The sequence below is a fragment of the Vidua chalybeata genome, chromosome 1 (genome assembly GCF_026979565.1).
Source record: "Vidua chalybeata isolate OUT-0048 chromosome 1, bVidCha1 merged haplotype, whole genome shotgun sequence".
Taxonomy (NCBI): domain Eukaryota; kingdom Metazoa; phylum Chordata; class Aves; order Passeriformes; family Viduidae; genus Vidua; species Vidua chalybeata.
The window spans coordinates 77,249,818-77,267,689 of NC_071530.1; the positions used below are offsets into that span (position 1 = coordinate 77,249,818).

The following is a 17,872-nucleotide window of genomic DNA, read 5'->3' on the forward strand; positions in this document are numbered from 1 at the left end:
CTTTATGATACTCAAAGAAGACAAATATTGGAAAAGTCCATTTTTTGTAGTTTCAGTTGCATGTTTTCAGACTCTTGATGTACTGACTGATATGGAGATAATCTTTGACATCATCAGATAACTGAAATAATGGTTACTTTAATGTAACTGTTTCTCTAAGGTTGAATAAGTATTTTACTTTCAAGGTACTTGGCTTTAAGCACTACATCAACTTCCACATATATTCACATTTTACTATTGTAATAAAAGAGGTTACATTTTCCTTTTTGAGGTTGAGAAAATATTGTCAATATACTGAAAATACTGATATCAAAACAGCATGAACTTCCTGTCAGTATGACATAATTTTATGATGTCCTAGATGATATTGGTTTGAATTTATATAAGGCACAAGATGTAAAAATGCATATTTTGACTGAAGCTTCCTGTCAGTATGCTCTAATATTGACTCAGAATTTTCAAAAGCCATTTTGGTGGCATTCTATCAAAACCCATTATAGACTAGGTATTTTTCATCAAGCTGGAAATCTGTGTGGTGAATAGAACATCAAAAACTCATGTGAAATGATTTAGCGATCACTATTTAATGACACTGTAGCATTGATTTTGTTCTACTGCCAGACTAGGTCAATGATTTGTAGGTAAAAGCCAAAGAAACTGTTCTGAATCATCCAGGTTTTAATTATGTGAGTGTTTTCACAGCTTGTGAGAGCCATGCTGTTTTACTGTATTTTAATATGAACAATCAGGAAATGCTTTTACACGAAGGATTGAAATGAAATTTTAGTTCCAATGACAGTCTTTAACTGAGTGCTTAGTACAACTTTGAGTATAATCTAAGGTCAGAAACCTGAAAATTGCTGGTTTTAGTGATGAGTAAGTGTCTTTCTTTCCTTTTCATATTAGATAGAAAATGGTCAGCTGTGGAACTCTATTGTGAAGACCTCAGAAGAAATATCAATTTTTCCAGTCAGCTTCTCATAATGTAAATATAATTTGAACTTTCCCAAATGGGCAGCTAAACCATGAACAAGCAGAAAAACCCAATTTGGACTGTATTTCTGAAGCAGACTTCACCTTCTCTCTTGGGAACTTATTGAAGGATTACAGCTGAAAAGGACAAGAGAAAGAAAACCTTGAACAGGAATCTTATCCTACAATGAGAATAACAAGTACATCTTGTATCTGCCCAGTCCTAGTTTGTCTCTGTTTTGTGCAGAGATGTTATGGAGCTGCTCACCATGGCTCCATCAAGGTGACCAGAAATCAAACCAAACACATAGAAGGTGAAACAGAAGTGCATCATCGTCCAAAGCGTGGATGGGTGTGGAATCAGTTCTTTGTTTTAGAAGAACACATGGGACCAGATCCTCAGTATGTAGGAAAGGTAAGGTGGTTGTTCTTTTTTGGCTTTGGTTTGTTTTTTTCCATTCCGTGAAATGTGGCACTGATAAGAGGTAGATCATTTATCTCCTTAGATGGCACCTCCTCTTTTAAGGGAAGACATCTCTTGGCTTGCTACATGTATTTACAGTGAACTTGCCAGTTGCCTATGAATACTGTGTTTATTATCAAAAGGATAAATAAAAGTATATAGGATGAATATGCTAAAATATGATAAAACAGTTTTTCTTCTGAGCTCAGCTAAACACAGAGTGTGTGTAATTGATCCTGTTACATCAATTTCCAGAATCCTAAATTCATGGGGTCACTGCTAATGGCTTTTCCAGACTACTTCAGAATTATATTCAGTTCTGCTTCAGGGACTATTACAAATGCAATCTAAGCTCCATAGGGTATTCATTCCACTCTGAGTGTAGGGTGGAAAAGGTCTCCTCCAAAAGGAAATCCTCTGTGGCTTTTTTCATACGAGGAGATACAAGGTGTGTTAGTTGTTAGAGTTCCTCAGAAGTCTGTGAGAACAAGCCTTGCATTTATGTTCTGATATATAGAGCGAACTTCAGACATAATGTTCAGACTAAGGTAATTGAACTGAAGCCTGGCCAGCTGAAGTCTGATCCATCATGTGTAATGTTGTCTGTAGAGCTTGGGTTTTAACTTTTAACAACTCTCTATATAGTTTTAATCCATGATATATGACAGAGAAAGTTTTGCTCTCCTTGAAGACTGTCTTGCTGCATTATTATAGTTTGGTTTTTTTTTTGGTTTTTTTTTTTTTTTTTTTTTTTGTTAGATAATCTACATAAGTCTTAATTTCCTTAAAGAAATCAGAGAAATACATAGAATATGGTGGGTAAAGTAAGATGGTTAATGGGAAAGAGGGCATGGAAAAAAGAGTTATTTCATTTTCGTTTCCCTTGAAAATAGAAATTCTGAAAATTATATTGTACAAAGATATGCAGGGGAACCAGTAGCCTCTGAAATCACAGATGTCTGGTAGTGAGGGCTTCCAATTTTGAACAGTATCTTCTGAATTAAAAATAGGAAGTGGAACAATTGTATTTAAGAGACTGTTAACACAAAGGCTGAACAAATATCCTTTAATGCTAAACTTAGTAAAATATTAAGTATTTCAGAATGCCAAAAATTATTGAGATATGTGAAGGAAATGTAAACTGAGAAAGGACCTTTCTAAATAGAGGTAATGATTTGCATTGAAAGAGAAGCTTTTAAAAGGGGTAAGGGGATGAGGAGATATGCCTTCAGACTGCTTTACATTGATTAACATTTTCATAAATGATTTTGGAATAGAAAAAAAATTTGCAAAAATACTGTTGATGCAAAGCTATGCAGGAGAAACAAAACATTGCCTGGAAAGAGCTAGATATTATGAATATGGTTTGGATAGAAAAATAAAGAGTAAACCTTGGGAATACAGAACAATATAATGAATTTCTGTTGCACACTAGTGGTTTATTGTAATTGATGGAGGAAAAGAAAGAGCTGGTTACCAGATCTAATGTCATGCCTTAAAGAAGGTGAATGCGATACTAATTTGCAAAAGCTGATACATAAAAAACCAGGGATAAAGGGCACTGAAGCCATTGTGGAAAATAATGTTGACCTATTTGATATTCTGGTTACTTTTAGACAAGAAAATTGATTTATATGTGAAGCTGTACAGAAAGAATTGAACGTTGTGGCTGGGATAGTAATGGAGAATAAAATATGTTTGTTTAATTATTTCCACAAATAATGGAGGAGGGCACATAACATTCTATAAATACACCTCTGAATAAACCACAATGAAAAATAAAAGCTATTTTGGTTGCTTGCAATTTTACTTGAAAAACTAAGGTTTTGGTGGCCATGAGTTAATTTAGAATTAAGATTTAGTAAATTTAGAATGAAAACAAGAATAAGTCAGATTCTGAAAGAGGCTACTAACAGGAAGAGAAAAAATAAAAGCTGAAGGTGTTTCAAAGTACAGCATATTTGTCTTTATGAAAGCTTTTATAGACATGATTGCATGCCAGAACAGAAGCCTGGATTCAGTGAGCTAAAGCATGGTCCCTTTCAATTTTATGTTCTTATGATGCTATAATATATTTCCTTTCATCCTCTGACCACTCTATTAATGCTACATTTACAGAGATCAATGAATAGAATTTCTTTCAATCCTTTGTGGTCAAAATGTGACTGCATGCCTTGTTTGAGGACATTTCTGCCTCTGTACTTACCAGTTTGTGTCCCATTTTCCTCAAATAATTCCTTCTGGTGCTTATAATTTTCTACTGTGAGTACTTCACAACACTAGCAAGCTTGTCTTTGCAAAATCTTTGTGGAACTTAAAAGCAACTGTACTCCATTTTCCATTTGGTGTGATTATTCTGATGACCTGGTTTGAAGAAAAAATAAATTATATTAGCTCAGGCATATACTTTTAATTAAAAAAAAAAAAAGGGGGTGGGGGGAGAAAGCCTGGCTGAGACTGTCATAATATCAGTAATTAGAAAAATTTCAGTAGTGGTTATTTAACATGAAAACCAGACATTTTAGAAAAATAGATTTTTTACTAATGTTGCATAAAATTGTACACACCTCATCAAGGTCTCATTTTACATGCCTTTAATTTGACAAGTAATTTTCACACAAAGCCCCTCAGTTATAAAGGAAGTCAGTTCCCTTTAATTCCAGGCTTCTGTTGGATGGCAGCATGCTGACAATTCTGTCAATTATTAATTCTGTAGACTACTCTGCTTCACTGGTGACAGTTCTGCCATTTCAGATCTTTCCTTTCACATATTTCGCACCCAATTTGGGAATAACATCACAGAAAGCAGAGCCATTATGTACTATGGTGTTATAATGCTCATAGTCATTGTCGTGGAAATGCACAGTGAGAACAAGAATAGGGTAGGCCTGCAATGAAAATGGTAAGCTTTTTCATTCTTACTGTGAAATGACTGTCAAGAGGATGGATTAATTCACTGCCATCATCATAAAAACAGTGTTAGGACAACAAATTATAATTATATTTTAATATCAAGCATCCCCCCCATTCCTCAGTAATTTTTCCTTTTTTCCAAGAAAATGTCATTTGGGGAATTCCGTATAGAATTAATCCCTATTAACCATATTCAAAAGATTTTTCTAGGAACATGGCAAGGCACAGGTCCTGGAAAGATTAGCTTATTGTAGAAATGGAAAATGATCCTTTTGTAGATATTGTCTGTGGTTCTCAGATTATTGAGCTAGTTCCCTGCTGTTGCACGTGGGGTAAGTGTTCAGGGTTTCAACATATGTTGCGCTCATAAAAGAACCCAAAAAATAGTTTTGTATTTAAAAAGGTATCTTAAAAGTGTTTAAAACCACAGTGACTTCTTTTTCCAAAGTTATTAATTATTTGTGGATGGTTTCTGGAAAACTTCTGAATGATCAATGGCATCTTGAAGTGTTAGTTCAGAGACACTATTCACCTGCAGGTGCAAGTATGTGTGTGTGTATGTGTGTGTATGCACGGGTTGTTTGCAATGCAGAATTTGCAGAATCTGAAATTTGAGTAAGGAAGAAAACATCATCGTCTCAGATAAGCAACTTGAATGCAGAGACTGAGCTTTCAGTTATACGAGACTTCTTGTCTTTTGTGTGTCTCTGATGTAAATTTCTAAAGAAATAATAGCCATGAGTGCAGAAAGGGGCAGGGTTAGTGAACGCACTAGAACCTGATAATGAATCAGTTATCTACTGAACCAGCTCAGAGGAATGAAGATTTTCCTGCAGAAATCTAGAAAAATTTGGGCTGTAGTACTGCAAGCTTTTACATTTCTCAGTTGTTGTAGTTGACATCATTTACATTTCTCTTGGTTTTTCTGAGTTTTTCTAGGTTAGGTAACTCATGTCTCAACATTTGGAAAAAATAGCAAATAAAGAATTCTAGGAGATAAGTGAAGAAGACTACATGTTTCAGTCCATAATGTTCTTCATTTTGAACCTTCACACCTCTATCTCCAGAGGGTCTGCTCCTTCTTAAAAGGATATTTCTAAAAATCAGTTGCACTAAAAGCAAGTCATAACTGCACATTTGCTGTGCTTTTTCTTTGGAGAGGGAAATAAATAAGCGGTGATAAAATGAAGGTCACTGTGGATTTGGGGCTGAGTGAGTCATGCTATTAAGCCTGAATAGCAGAGGGATATGATGCACAAGACTGAAAATTTATCTGTGAACCCTTTGGATCTCTGAAATATCAAACCTATACCTCTTAATCCACTTCAGATGACTTCTGAAGAGTAAATAAGAATGACTGTTCAGGTATTCAGATCTGCATTAGTTTTCAACTGCTTTTTTCTTCCCTAGTTTGGCAGATGGCACTTCACTTAGTTCTTACATGTTTACCTGTAACGCAAAAACAGTTTCAGATTAATGTTGATGTGGGAGATAAGGAAGTATGGGACAGTTGGAAATGAGTGTGAATATAGGAAAGGGGAGAAGAAAGTAACAATTTTTAATGTGCCTTGAAATGTTTGTACTGAAAGTAAGATTAGGAAAGGAATCCCAGGTGTTATAGTGGATTTAAAAGATAGCAATTATTTTAATTCATCATTTTATTCTTGAAAACATAAATACAGCATAACAGACTTGTCATTCAAAATTATTTTTTCAAAGTAATATGTTACTTGTTTTGCAATAAGTTAATTCTAATACAAGACAGTGAATCTAATCTTCCCTGACCATATCAAAAAAATTTCCCATCTCTGATTTAATGACAGTAAGGGGACATTATATATGTTTTAGAATTTGAGTTTAACAATTAAAACACTTTTATTTTAAATGTTTACATAAAGTAAAATATATGAGATGTTTCAGCATTTTTAGCACAAAAAAATAGTTCCAAAATTTATTTTGATAAAAAGGAGTTTTATTTTACAGTAGAGAAAATTAAAAGGAAAGTGTAAATGACATAGTCTAATATTTTGCACATGATTTGTTAGTTATTTTCATGCCTTTGTAAGAAGGTAGACAAGTGTAATCAGCAACAAAATGCAAATAACCTGCATCTCACTTTCTACCTTTTAGGTTGCTAGTTTCACAAATAATGAATTTATATAAAATAATTTTCCTCTATACCTAGGGAAAATGTAGTAGCAAGAACATGAATAATATACCTGTTGTCAGTATAGCACAACATTATATGGTCCTATATCACATTAGCCATCTCTTTTTCTACTGTAATTTTTACAAAAAGCTAGCTCAGTATTCTTTCCAAACCCAAAGCTTTCCCAAATAAAAAGGCATTCATATGTATTTGTTTTGTCCTGAGTTCTGTTTGCACAGACAACTTTGCTGCCTCCTACCTTCATCTGAGAAATTATACTTGGCTTCACATTTAAAAGTTGAAGACATACTACTTGAATTCTACAAGTCATAAAATGCTGTGGACCTTTACATTTTTGGGTTTGGGGTTTTTTTAAAGTGGAATCCCTAAATAATCAAAGGTCATTTGGGGGAAAATCAGATTCAAGAGAAGAGAGAGCTTTCATCAGCCAGATCAGTCTGACTTTCTTCCAGTGTGCCCAACTATGTCTGAGGTTTCCTGAAGTATGGTGCTGACAGGGGCATTTTGACTTGACAGACCAACCAAAGAAACAGAAAAGCATGAACATATTGAAGTTCATTCCTAGTCCAAAGATATAGGATGAAGTGTTTACCTTGTTTAACTTCATTTAAGTCAACATGAAATTGCACCAAAAAGAAACAGGCTCTTTTATGTCAAAACAGCTACATTAAATCTAATATGTCAAAGTAATAACTGTTTTTGTAAGGAAACTTTATAGAGTCTGTCAGTTCTATATTGCAAAGCATCAGCTCTCTATGTGAAGACTGTTATTTAAATTAATGGTTCGAAATAATTTTGTCAAGGTGAGCTAATCTTCCCTGAAGTTATTATGGACTGAAGAACTTGATTTATTTATTTATTTTTAATATATGTTTTACTTCTTATTCTTATTCTTAGTCTTTCATGAATTTGCCACACCAGTAACCAAGTTCCCTGATTTTTACATCTTCTTTACACTGAACGATGACATTGACAAAACCAACATCTTTTGTGTGCAACTGCTATTTCTCACTTCAATGGTTTAGCAGTAAGTCTTTTGAGAGTAAATCCAGCCTTGTTCCTACCTAGCCTTGTTCCTGCCTTTCTTTTTTTTCTTACTTTGGCCATGAATTGGTTTCGAAATGCTTGCGCCAGGGCTGTGCCGGGGCTGCCGGGCCGGCCCCAGGTGGTGCCAGCGGCTGCAGCGGCCCCAGCGCAGGTCACGGCTGAGCCCCTCAACATCCAACTCTATTTTAATTGCCAGGAAATGTAATTCAATTTCCGCATGTTAAATGCGTTATAGGTACTAGTCAGTGACCTATCAATTTTTTCCCAACCTATGAACTTCGCTTCATCTCATTTCCCCTCCCTGTGATCTTAAGAAAGAAGACTGAGAGAGTAGCTGGGTTGGTGATTAGGAGCCAGCCAAGACTGACTCACCATGAGGTTGATGTGGTACAACATGCCTGCTCTGTAATTGCATCTTTAACTCATGCCATATTCTGAATGCATAGCCTCTTACCCTCTGACAAGTCTTTATATGAAAACAATGCAAAATGGCCATATAATTGGTGTCTGTTTAAAAATAACCAAAAAAAAAAAAAAAAACCAAAAAAAAAACCGCACAGAAAAACCAAACAAATAAACAAAAACATAAAAAAGAGGTGTTACACCAATTACATCCATCAGATGTAGCAATGAGGTAGAAACGATAATTCTCCATATTTCTATATTAATCATGATCTTAATAACTTCGTTTTTAAAGGATATTTACCATCTAATTGTAAATCAATTGGTAATGAAGCTGAAAGCATGCTAATAAACTCCAGTGTGAATTAGCATGTCAGTTATTACTCAAGTATCTTCTTGACCTTATTTTAAGAGAGGTGCTCATTCATGTTCATTATCTGTGTAACTTTCAACACCCACATGCCTTGTTGTCTTTTAAAAGATTTTGCTACATCAATTTGTTATTCAATATAGTTTATCAACTCATTCAGGATATATTTGTAAAATTACGTATTATCTGGATGTGGCTTGTTTAAACACTGACAGGAACACTTCTGTTGAATGATTCAAACTATAGTCTAAATAATTTTGTTTACTGTATAACCAGCTACAAAAGTTTAAAAAGGTGAAGTAAATTGAACATCAAAATTAGGTCTCTTTTCATCGAGACTTATGTAACAAATGAAACCATGCAGAACATTCTTTTCTGGCCTGCTTTTCTAAGGTGAAGATGCTGTAACAAAATAAGAATTTCAGGTCTAGTCATTTATTAATTACTCTCAAAATGTCTGAGAAGAAGGTGAATATCAGACTGCAATATTCCTAGACTTATTAGAGGTAGCCAAGGGTGATTTGTATACCATATTCTGTACAGCTGTAAAGATTATTACTCAGATTTGTTGATTTTGAATGTGATGCCTTCTCAGCAATTGCTTCTTTGCCTTAGAAGTTACACTGCCTAGATGTTTTCCTTCAAGTCTCATAGAAAATTTGCATCTAATGTCCAAATTGTAATTTCTTCTGTTCTAGAACACATGCACATTTTTAAATGGCAATAAAAATGTGTGAGACAATAAGTAAAGCAGGAGAACTAAGGTTTAAATCTAAAAGTTCTCTGTCATTTCTAATCATATAACACTAGGTCTATGGAACTAAAATCACAGTGATGAGTATTGAGATGAAATGTTTTTGTAAATGTTTAATTTCTTAAATGTACTAGGTTTTTCTCCTTATTGTAGTGGAAAACTCCAGCCCATAAAAAACATGAAAGAACTCTTTCAGAATGCTTTATTTTTTTCTGCCTAGCTGGATTAGCTCTGGTTGGTCCTTGGCAAGCAGTTCATTCTCATTTAAATAGTTATTCCCTCATCTGCAATTTAAACATACTTTAAATAACAATAAGAAGAACACAAGCATCTTTGTTTGGAAAGAAAGTTCAGAGGTGAAGTCTGCATTCAGATTATGCACAATGGCTTAGAGTCAAGAACTTGAGCAGTGATAAATCTTTACATCTGAGTTTACTACAGAATAATTTTAAAGTCATCTTTATATTCCTGTGATCTTGGGACCATTTGCTAAAAAGTCTGTTCTCTTCAGAATTTTGTTGAGGTTTTCTAAAAGACAGGTTGCCTGTATGGAGCTATTCAAGACAGGAGATAGAACTGTTACAGAAATGTCCCTCTGCAAAAAGTTGTTATTAAAGGGCTTGGGGAATAAACTCACTGGAAGAGCTTGTCCTAAGTCTGTTACTGAAGAATAGTGCTGTAGCTGTCCTATATTTAAACATTTGTAACAGGTCTTCATTTTATCTCTTCTAATATTTTTAAATTTTTCACCAGATTACAAACAAAAAAAAATTCCAATCATCAGAGTTAATAGTTTGTATTCATAAACTTACACTTTGGATTTAAGTCAGACTTAGTGTACAATTAATTTGTGTAGCATGAGATCATTGCATATCCTTGTCTATTTTGTTGTCAGATATGTGTAACCTTAACTGTTGCCAAAATGTGGGGGTTTTTATTGACTTCCTGTGAATTTTAATAGAGGATACTTAAGCTATCAGTATAAAAAAAGAGAACTTTTCAAGGTTTCATATGAAAGTCATACTAGTAATTACAATTCTAATGAAGAGATCTTTTCATAATATTCAAAGGTCCCACTTGAGAAATTCTTGTGATACTGATAAAAGAGGTGCTCCTTTACATTAAGAAACCCTGTTCAGGAAAGGGTTTCTGTATATGTTTGCAAAGCAAATAGAAATGTTTATAACTAACATAACTGTCTATTAAATATAAATGTCCATAATAAAAATCCATTTTGAAATGCATGGTCGATTTTTACCTTTCTCTTAGTAAGCTCTTTAATAAGTGTTTATTACTATATATATATATATATATATATATATATATATTACTACTTAATATTATAAATCTTAATTGTAAAAGTCAATAGTAACTTAGAGAAGTATAATTCTGAATTTGGAAGTATTACAGAAGCAATGTTTGCACACTCTAGATATATGAATACTTTCTATCTGAATACCTTGGGTTGCTGATGATGTGTTGAGTGTTCAGGTAGATTCTAAGACAGGAAAATTGCAACAGTGATGGGAGACTTCACTTACTCCCTGGAACATAGATTGAATTTTACATTGAGCTTGAACCCTGATATTAAAAGTCTCTAAGTATAAAAAATGTCTGCCTCATAAGTTATCTAGTCATCAATCTAAAAAAGAGGCACTAAATCAAAACTTAAGTAATGCATGAAGCTAATACAAAATACACAACAGAAAGATATGAAGGGCTAAAGGAGGTTGTAATGACCAAATCGTACATTAGCGAGTGCAAATAAAAGCGTAGTTTTAAACAAAAAGTCTGTTTTCAAATGAGAGAAATAGAAAGGATTGAGAAATGTTACATGTTAATTGTAAAGCAAAAGAACCCATTAAAGTGAGGTTGAGGAAAAACTGGCAATAAAAAATTCTTCTTTAGAAGCATGAGGATCTGGAAGCCTACCAGAGGCTGCTGTAACAGAAGACACTTCTGGGACATAAAGCACCTAAAGAAAATAAAACAAGACTGCTGTAGGAAAGCTAAAAGAATGCTTTAGCTCTCTCTTTAGGAGACTTTGAACAGTTATTTTATTAGGAATTCATCAAAGGTGAAGTCTCAAACTGGTGTATTGTGGAAGAGACTATGAAGAAAATCAACAAATGAACAGTAATTATCACACATAGCTGCTGCAGTAATCCAGGAAGAAATACCTAACCAAATATCTTTGATATATAGATGTATAAAACTGCTTCGGTACCTGAGGACCAAAGTGTGCAGTTATAACAACACAGTAAACAAACAAAAAACAATCTCCAAAAAATCCCTAAAAACTTTCATGTGGGAAAAAACAATACCACTTAGCATTTTAAACTATTTGTGGGAAGCAGGTAGGTGGCAAATAGCTATTTGCTATAGCAATTTGCTAGGTGACAAATTTTGTTAATTATATGAAGCTGAGAAGAAAAAGGAAAAGACCAACCATAATGAAGACTAGCAGAAATATCTTCCAAGAATGACTGAAATTCAGTACAGTTAAAGATAGAATGAGGCACATGAGCAGCAACTGAGTTGAGTAGTTTTAACTGCGTTAACAGTGAAGTTAACTGTGAATAACCTCACAGAACTGTGAGGTTCTATTATCTCTAAGATAAAACTCCATCAGCTAAGTGCTTGGAAACTATCCAATGAACAAACCGAATATTAGAAATCATTAGGAAGGGGAAAAAACCCACCAGTAACTCTTTAAAACCACAGTGCACTTGTACCTCAAATACAAAGCATGGTTTTCATTTTCTTATCTCTTTGCACAGCAAAAGAAATATTTCAGTGAAGAGCTACAAGGCTGATGTAAAGTACAGGACAGTCTCTGTGTGAGAAGTGACTAATTAGATTATTAGCCACATTATTTGATAAATTCCATATTTTCAATTAAAAACTTCATTTCTGGAATTTTTATATTCTTTTATAACTGTTGTCTTTCTGGGTACAGGTTTTTTTATGGGAAAGGATGGCTTTGGAAGTAGTATAACAAACACCTGAAGAGGGGAGGACTCTTCTGAAAAAAAAAAAAAAAAAAAAAAAAAAAGTAGTGGCCTAGACAGTTTTAAATAATATAAATTAGGAAGGGTTTTTCACTTTCTTTCCCTTTCCTCCAACAAGCAGTAGGAGTCAGACAAAAAAGCTGCCAAAACTATAAAACCCCAAACCCATAAAAAATGACCAATTAAAAAAAAGAAAGGTTGACAGCCTAAAAATAAAGGAAACAATGCAGTTGTTCATGTATGAAATTGTTGAAACAGCTTAGTGTAGCATTGTTTGATATTTAATGCCACATCAGTACTCCTAATTAGTCTCTCAATAATGAATTGAGGTAATTCATCAGGTAAAAACTATGGCACATTGACAGAAAGGCAATGCATTCAATAAATCAGAGCAGTATGTCCACAAATACAGATAGCTCAGATAAATGTTCACAAAAATCACTTTTACCTGTCACACACCTATATCACAAGGGTTTGTTGTGATACTAAACATTATTCCAAGCTTGATCATGTCAAAGAATATCAGTGATGAATTCAGAATTTCCAGTCCATACTCCCTTCTTAGAAAAACTTTCCTCTACATGTCTAAAAGACCACTTGCAAGTCTTATTTTACATTTTACTTGGAATAAATAGTTCCTCAATTTTATATCTACACTGCATGAAAACATAGTGACATGATTCTTTTCAAGAGCAAGAAATAGTTTTCATACTTAGAGAAAACTGACAATTTACTAATTCAAAGTTTATTTAAATCATTAATCATAAGGATAATGTAAAATTTGAATGTAGGTTCCTGGTAAAAGCTGAAATATGTGCAGTATATGGTAGTATTTCTTTAAATATTGACAACAGTTTGTGGGGAAAAAAGTCCAACCCAAACCAAAAAAACTCTTCTGTCTCACAAGCAGCTAGTGATACTCAGTAGCTCCAGTTTAGTGCACTGTTTAGGAATTAAATCATATTGTTGTCTTGTTTGATTTGTTTCTTTCCAGTTTTGACTTTAGGGTATAGATATCAGGTACTGTCAGAAAATCAGATCCCACTGAGAAGCCTCTGTGTATGAACCCTAAAGCAGTGTCATGCAGTGACAAGTATATAATACTTCTATATACTTGTTCAAAATAAATGCAATTTTAGGTGAAAATTCTGTTATTTGTTCTTAGGTGTGGCCACTTTCTTATAGAGCTATTAACTTTTACCTTGGACTATCTGTCTCATCTATTATGTATTACTTTATTACTTTTCTCTTGGTGAATTAACTGCAGAAAGTGATGGTTTTTATTAAAGTGACACCTCTGCATCGCTCAAGTATACATCTCTAACTTCAATAGGGATATTGATAATTATTACACCCAGAACTGCCCCTAGCACTTGAGATGAGGCCGCCCCAGGGCCGAGCAGAGCACTGCCTTGCACTCCCTTGCCCAGTTGGCGATGCTGTGCCTGATGCCCCCCAGGACAGGGCTGGCCCTCCTGGCTGCAAGGGCACTGCTAACTCATGTTCAACTTGCCATTGACAGGATCTCTAGGTCTCTTTCTGCAGCCCTGATTTCCAGCATCTCATTCTCTAGTCTGTCTGAACATCCAGGGTTTCTCCATTCCAGGTGCAGAAGGAATGCATATGACCTAATTAGGCAGCATATACAAATGCGCTTGAGTGGAAATCAGATGGTTAGGGTAATGTTTCTGATTCTTTCACAGAAAAGACATTAAGTAGAAATGTTTTTTCTCTGACAGCCCTTTGTAGCAAACCGTGATTTAAAAAACCCTAGATAGAAATGTGATACAAGTATCAAGCCACACAGGCATCCCAGAGGGAATATAAGAGTTTCTTCTTGTGATGCACTAAATCAATCAGGGGATTCCTGCACCTTCTGGCCTAGTAGATACTAAGTTAACTTAAAGTTTCTTGAAAATTGAAAGACCCATTTCTAATACCTATAATAAATATCCTTCCCATCTCCTCCCTCTTCCCTCTGTGTCCCCTTGGAAAAAAAAAAAAGAGATAGAGAAAAAAACACAAAACCAAACCAATAAAACACACACAAAAAAAACCCCAAAACAAAACAAATAAACCAAACCAAACCAAAAACAAAACAAAACCAACAAACTGAGAATCTAAAATTGTAATAAGACAATACCCTTATTCTAAAAAAAATATCTCTAATGTTTCAGTCTCTTGAATACCAAATGCAGAAAAGGAATCATCTCTGTGTGGGAGAGTGTTCCAGTTTGTCAGCCCTTCTGATTTACCTTGAATAAACTTCTTTTGAAATGTGCCTTATTTCTCATGGTATTCCCCTTTGTTGTATTGTTGCCAGTTACTGTATTTTCTAACACCTGCATACCTCCCCCATTGTCAGTACTATCAAGGAAGTGGAGGAAAACTCAAAAATCTCCTCATAATCTGCAGAAATTATTTTTCCTCAGCCTTCATTATTCAGCTGGATTCTATTCACTTACTGAAATTTCTCACATTGCAGTTTCCACTTTCCAGTGATCTGTGGCTGCATTTCCTTCTTCTTATCTTTCTTTGCCTTGTTTCACCTGTAAATCCAAAAGATCACCTTACTCTGACTTCTTGTGCATCCTTTGGAGGCTAAGAGGATTCAATCTTCACATTACTGCAGCTCCACTGGCATTTTATGGAAGATTTTATACATGTATGAGCATTATGTATGTGGGCACCAGAAGCTGAATGAAAGCTATTCAATGCACCTTTCTTCAAATCTTTTTCATTCTGAAAAATACTAAATAGGAAGATAATGTATGTTTTCAGACTATATATTACATTAATATATTACAGCTACATCTACTGCTAATGGGGAGCAAGACAAGAAAAATGTGAATGATTTTGGTTTGTATTGCCTACAGTCTTCCATCCAAACATTCATGGGAGATACCAATTAATTCACCTTCACAGCAATTTTCTGAATATTAATTTTAAGATTAGTTCACCATATATCAAGAAACCCCTTCTCCCCATTCCAGCATATATTAATTAAAAGAAAAAAAAAATATTTAAAATGTGTACACATGGAGTGGTTTTCAGTTTTCCTGGATTTTGTCAGCACAACAGACAAATATATTTTATATCAGACACATGCAGACTTGCTACCAGTGTCTATTCAAATATGTCTGTAGGCATAAACCAAGAACACAAAACAAGTGACTTTAACAAGCAGAGTTTTACCCTGAAGTGTTCATCACTCCACTGAAGCCTATAATTAACAGGTAGTCATGCAGTATAAAAGGGAGATCTGCACCTCTCATTTCCTTGTTTTCTTCTTCTTTGTGCAGATTCTGTGCAGAGAGAAAGATGTATCTCTATTGTCTTGTTAAGAGAACATAAGCACTAAAGTATTGGAGATCTGCAGCTTTCTAGAGAATAGGTGTAGCATCTCTTATGATAATTAATAACATCTAATGTAACATTAACATATTATAGAAGTTTATGCAGTTACACTGAGTTTCTGAGAAAACTCTAGCAAACCACAAGTGACAATAATCTGAATTTCACAGACTGGCTTCTCAGCTGATGTAAGTGGAAAATCATCACATTTTTTTCTCTAAATTGTATTTGATGATTTTGACACATTTGTAGGGAATTGTACACAATGTAATTGCATGTTGAAATCTGTGACCTAGTTGGTGTTTGTTTCATGCACCCTCTGGAGAATTTTTGACAGAAACCAGTAACGAATTAAGTGTGTGAAGCTCTCCCAGAGGGGAAAACATGACTTAGCTTTGTATAGTAAGATGTTTTATGGAAGCACATGTTATAAGGTGACATGTAGAATTTGGTTTCTCTTCTGTTAGTCATTGAATAATATAATGTGGAGAGCAAAACTACATTGGAAATATGGAACTGAGCTTACAGGAGCAAGACAAAGTGCAAGTGTAGAAAGACCCAAGAGGTCACTATACAGTGTCTGTAGAGTTTAATCCCAGATCAGCCATATTTCAGGCATGAAATTACAGTGAACTTGTTTGGTTAAGATATTCCATCACTTTTCTGAATGCCTTCTGCTTTGGGTCAGTGCTTTAAGTTCTGTCCCTTTTGCCAGAAGATGTCTTTAGGCTTTGTATTCATTATAGGAGATGTTTGAATTTTGAAACAGATTAAAATGCATGAGAATAAAATGGATGGCTCGTATTTAACGTCTATGGAGAACAATTTTTGTAATTCTTTTGAAGTTCCCATATATGCAGATCACTAAGATTTATTTTTTCCTTGTTCATTTTCAAGTTAAAACAAAAGAATTGCAAATCTGAGATATTAGAGTTCTGAAAAAATGAAATTAAAATATTAAAATTTTGGGCTTCATCATAATCAGTATTTCTGAAAACTTCACAGAACCTTACCTTCAGAACATTTCCTAAGCATTGAAGCAATGCTTTATGGTTTTTGTTAACATTCAGCTGACAGTCAGAAGCTAAATTTGGAATTGACTTTTGTTTGATAGGTCTTTGTAATGTGGCAGTAGCAGGATCTGGATGAGGTAATGGATAAAAGAATATGTGTTATTCATACACTGGGAGTTTCAGAGTGTAAAGGAACAATTCTCACCCATTCTGCAGAGGTGGGATGCCCAGAAGAGGACACGCTGAGAAGCTGTGTGACTGGATTAATTGTGCATGTGATACATACAACAAATAGAACTTGATTAATTAATTAACTACCATGTTTGTTGATTAGGAGAGTTGCAAATGTCTTGATATATGGACGTTAATATTGAACTTAGTTTCCTGACAAGGAGGGAAATTGAGAACTAAAGACGTTTCTTCATACATGTTTATGAATCTCTACATGAGGGAGGAGAAGTAAGCCCCCATTCAACTCTGAATTTAACTATATGACTGCAAAATTACATGTTTATTCTTGGAAGAGAGTTTTTCTTTTCCTGCTTAAACTAAACAGAAATGTGTGACAAGAAAGCCAGTTTCACATTCTATATAGATTTCACTGTTCCTTTTTGTTTCTCATTCTATCAAAGGTGTTAAGAATTTTTTTTATGGGTCAGATTCTGACATGACATTTTTGCATTGGATTATCTTCTGTAGAGCTACTTTATTTTGTGGATTGATGTCCTTAAATTTTGGATGCTATTATTGTTTCCATAAATGCTCATCATGTTGAAGTAAGTTAAACTGCCTGTTAATATTTTTCCTCTTCCTCTGCCTTGAGGATTTATACAGTATTCTGAGTACAGGGTGGCAGTGGAGAGAGGCAGCAGCTGGAGTCAGGAGGTGGAACATCAGAGAGCACTGCTAAAGGGTACTGCTAAGTCCTGAAGCAGACTCTTAGGTCTCAGACTGCCATGAGGAGCAGTGCAGAAGTGCATTCTCTCATAGCTCAGGGCAGCCAGAACAACAGCACAATGATCAATAGTGAGTCATTGCACAAGACAGGTAGAGAGAACAAGGAACAATTATGTGCAAAATAACTTAGCAAGTTGGAAATAACAGCCTGAACTGGAAGCATGAGGATTGTGAAAGAAGAGTATGGCTTCAAATCAGTTTTAGCTTCACCATTTGTTCACCATTAAGTTATGCACTACAATTTTGAACCATAAATTAACCATAATTGAACCATAATTTAAATTACACTGTCAGGTCTCTGAGATCTTTGGATTTCCAGAACAATGGAAAGGATTATTAATTAAATAAGACTCAGTACTGTTACATTTTCCATAGTGTTTATTAGTTGAGTAGTACTACTAACTGGCATTACCTTTCAGAGTTTTAACATTGCCTTTTTACAAAAA

The 17,872-nt window shown here is 34.5% G+C and overlaps 1 protein-coding gene across 3 annotated transcripts in view; it reads left to right on the forward strand.

Moving 5' to 3' along the window:
- Positions 1-1,159: 1,159 nt before the first annotated feature.
- CDH18 (cadherin 18) overlaps positions 1,160-17,872 on the forward strand; it is a 160,303-nt gene continuing 143,590 nt past the window's right edge. For all 3 annotated transcript variants that reach the window (XM_053957694.1, XM_053957677.1, XM_053957687.1), the window contains exon 1: positions 1,160-1,387. In XM_053957694.1, coding sequence (XP_053813669.1) covers positions 1,160-1,387 — 228 coding nt within the window. The remainder of the gene's footprint in view (positions 1,388-17,872) is intronic.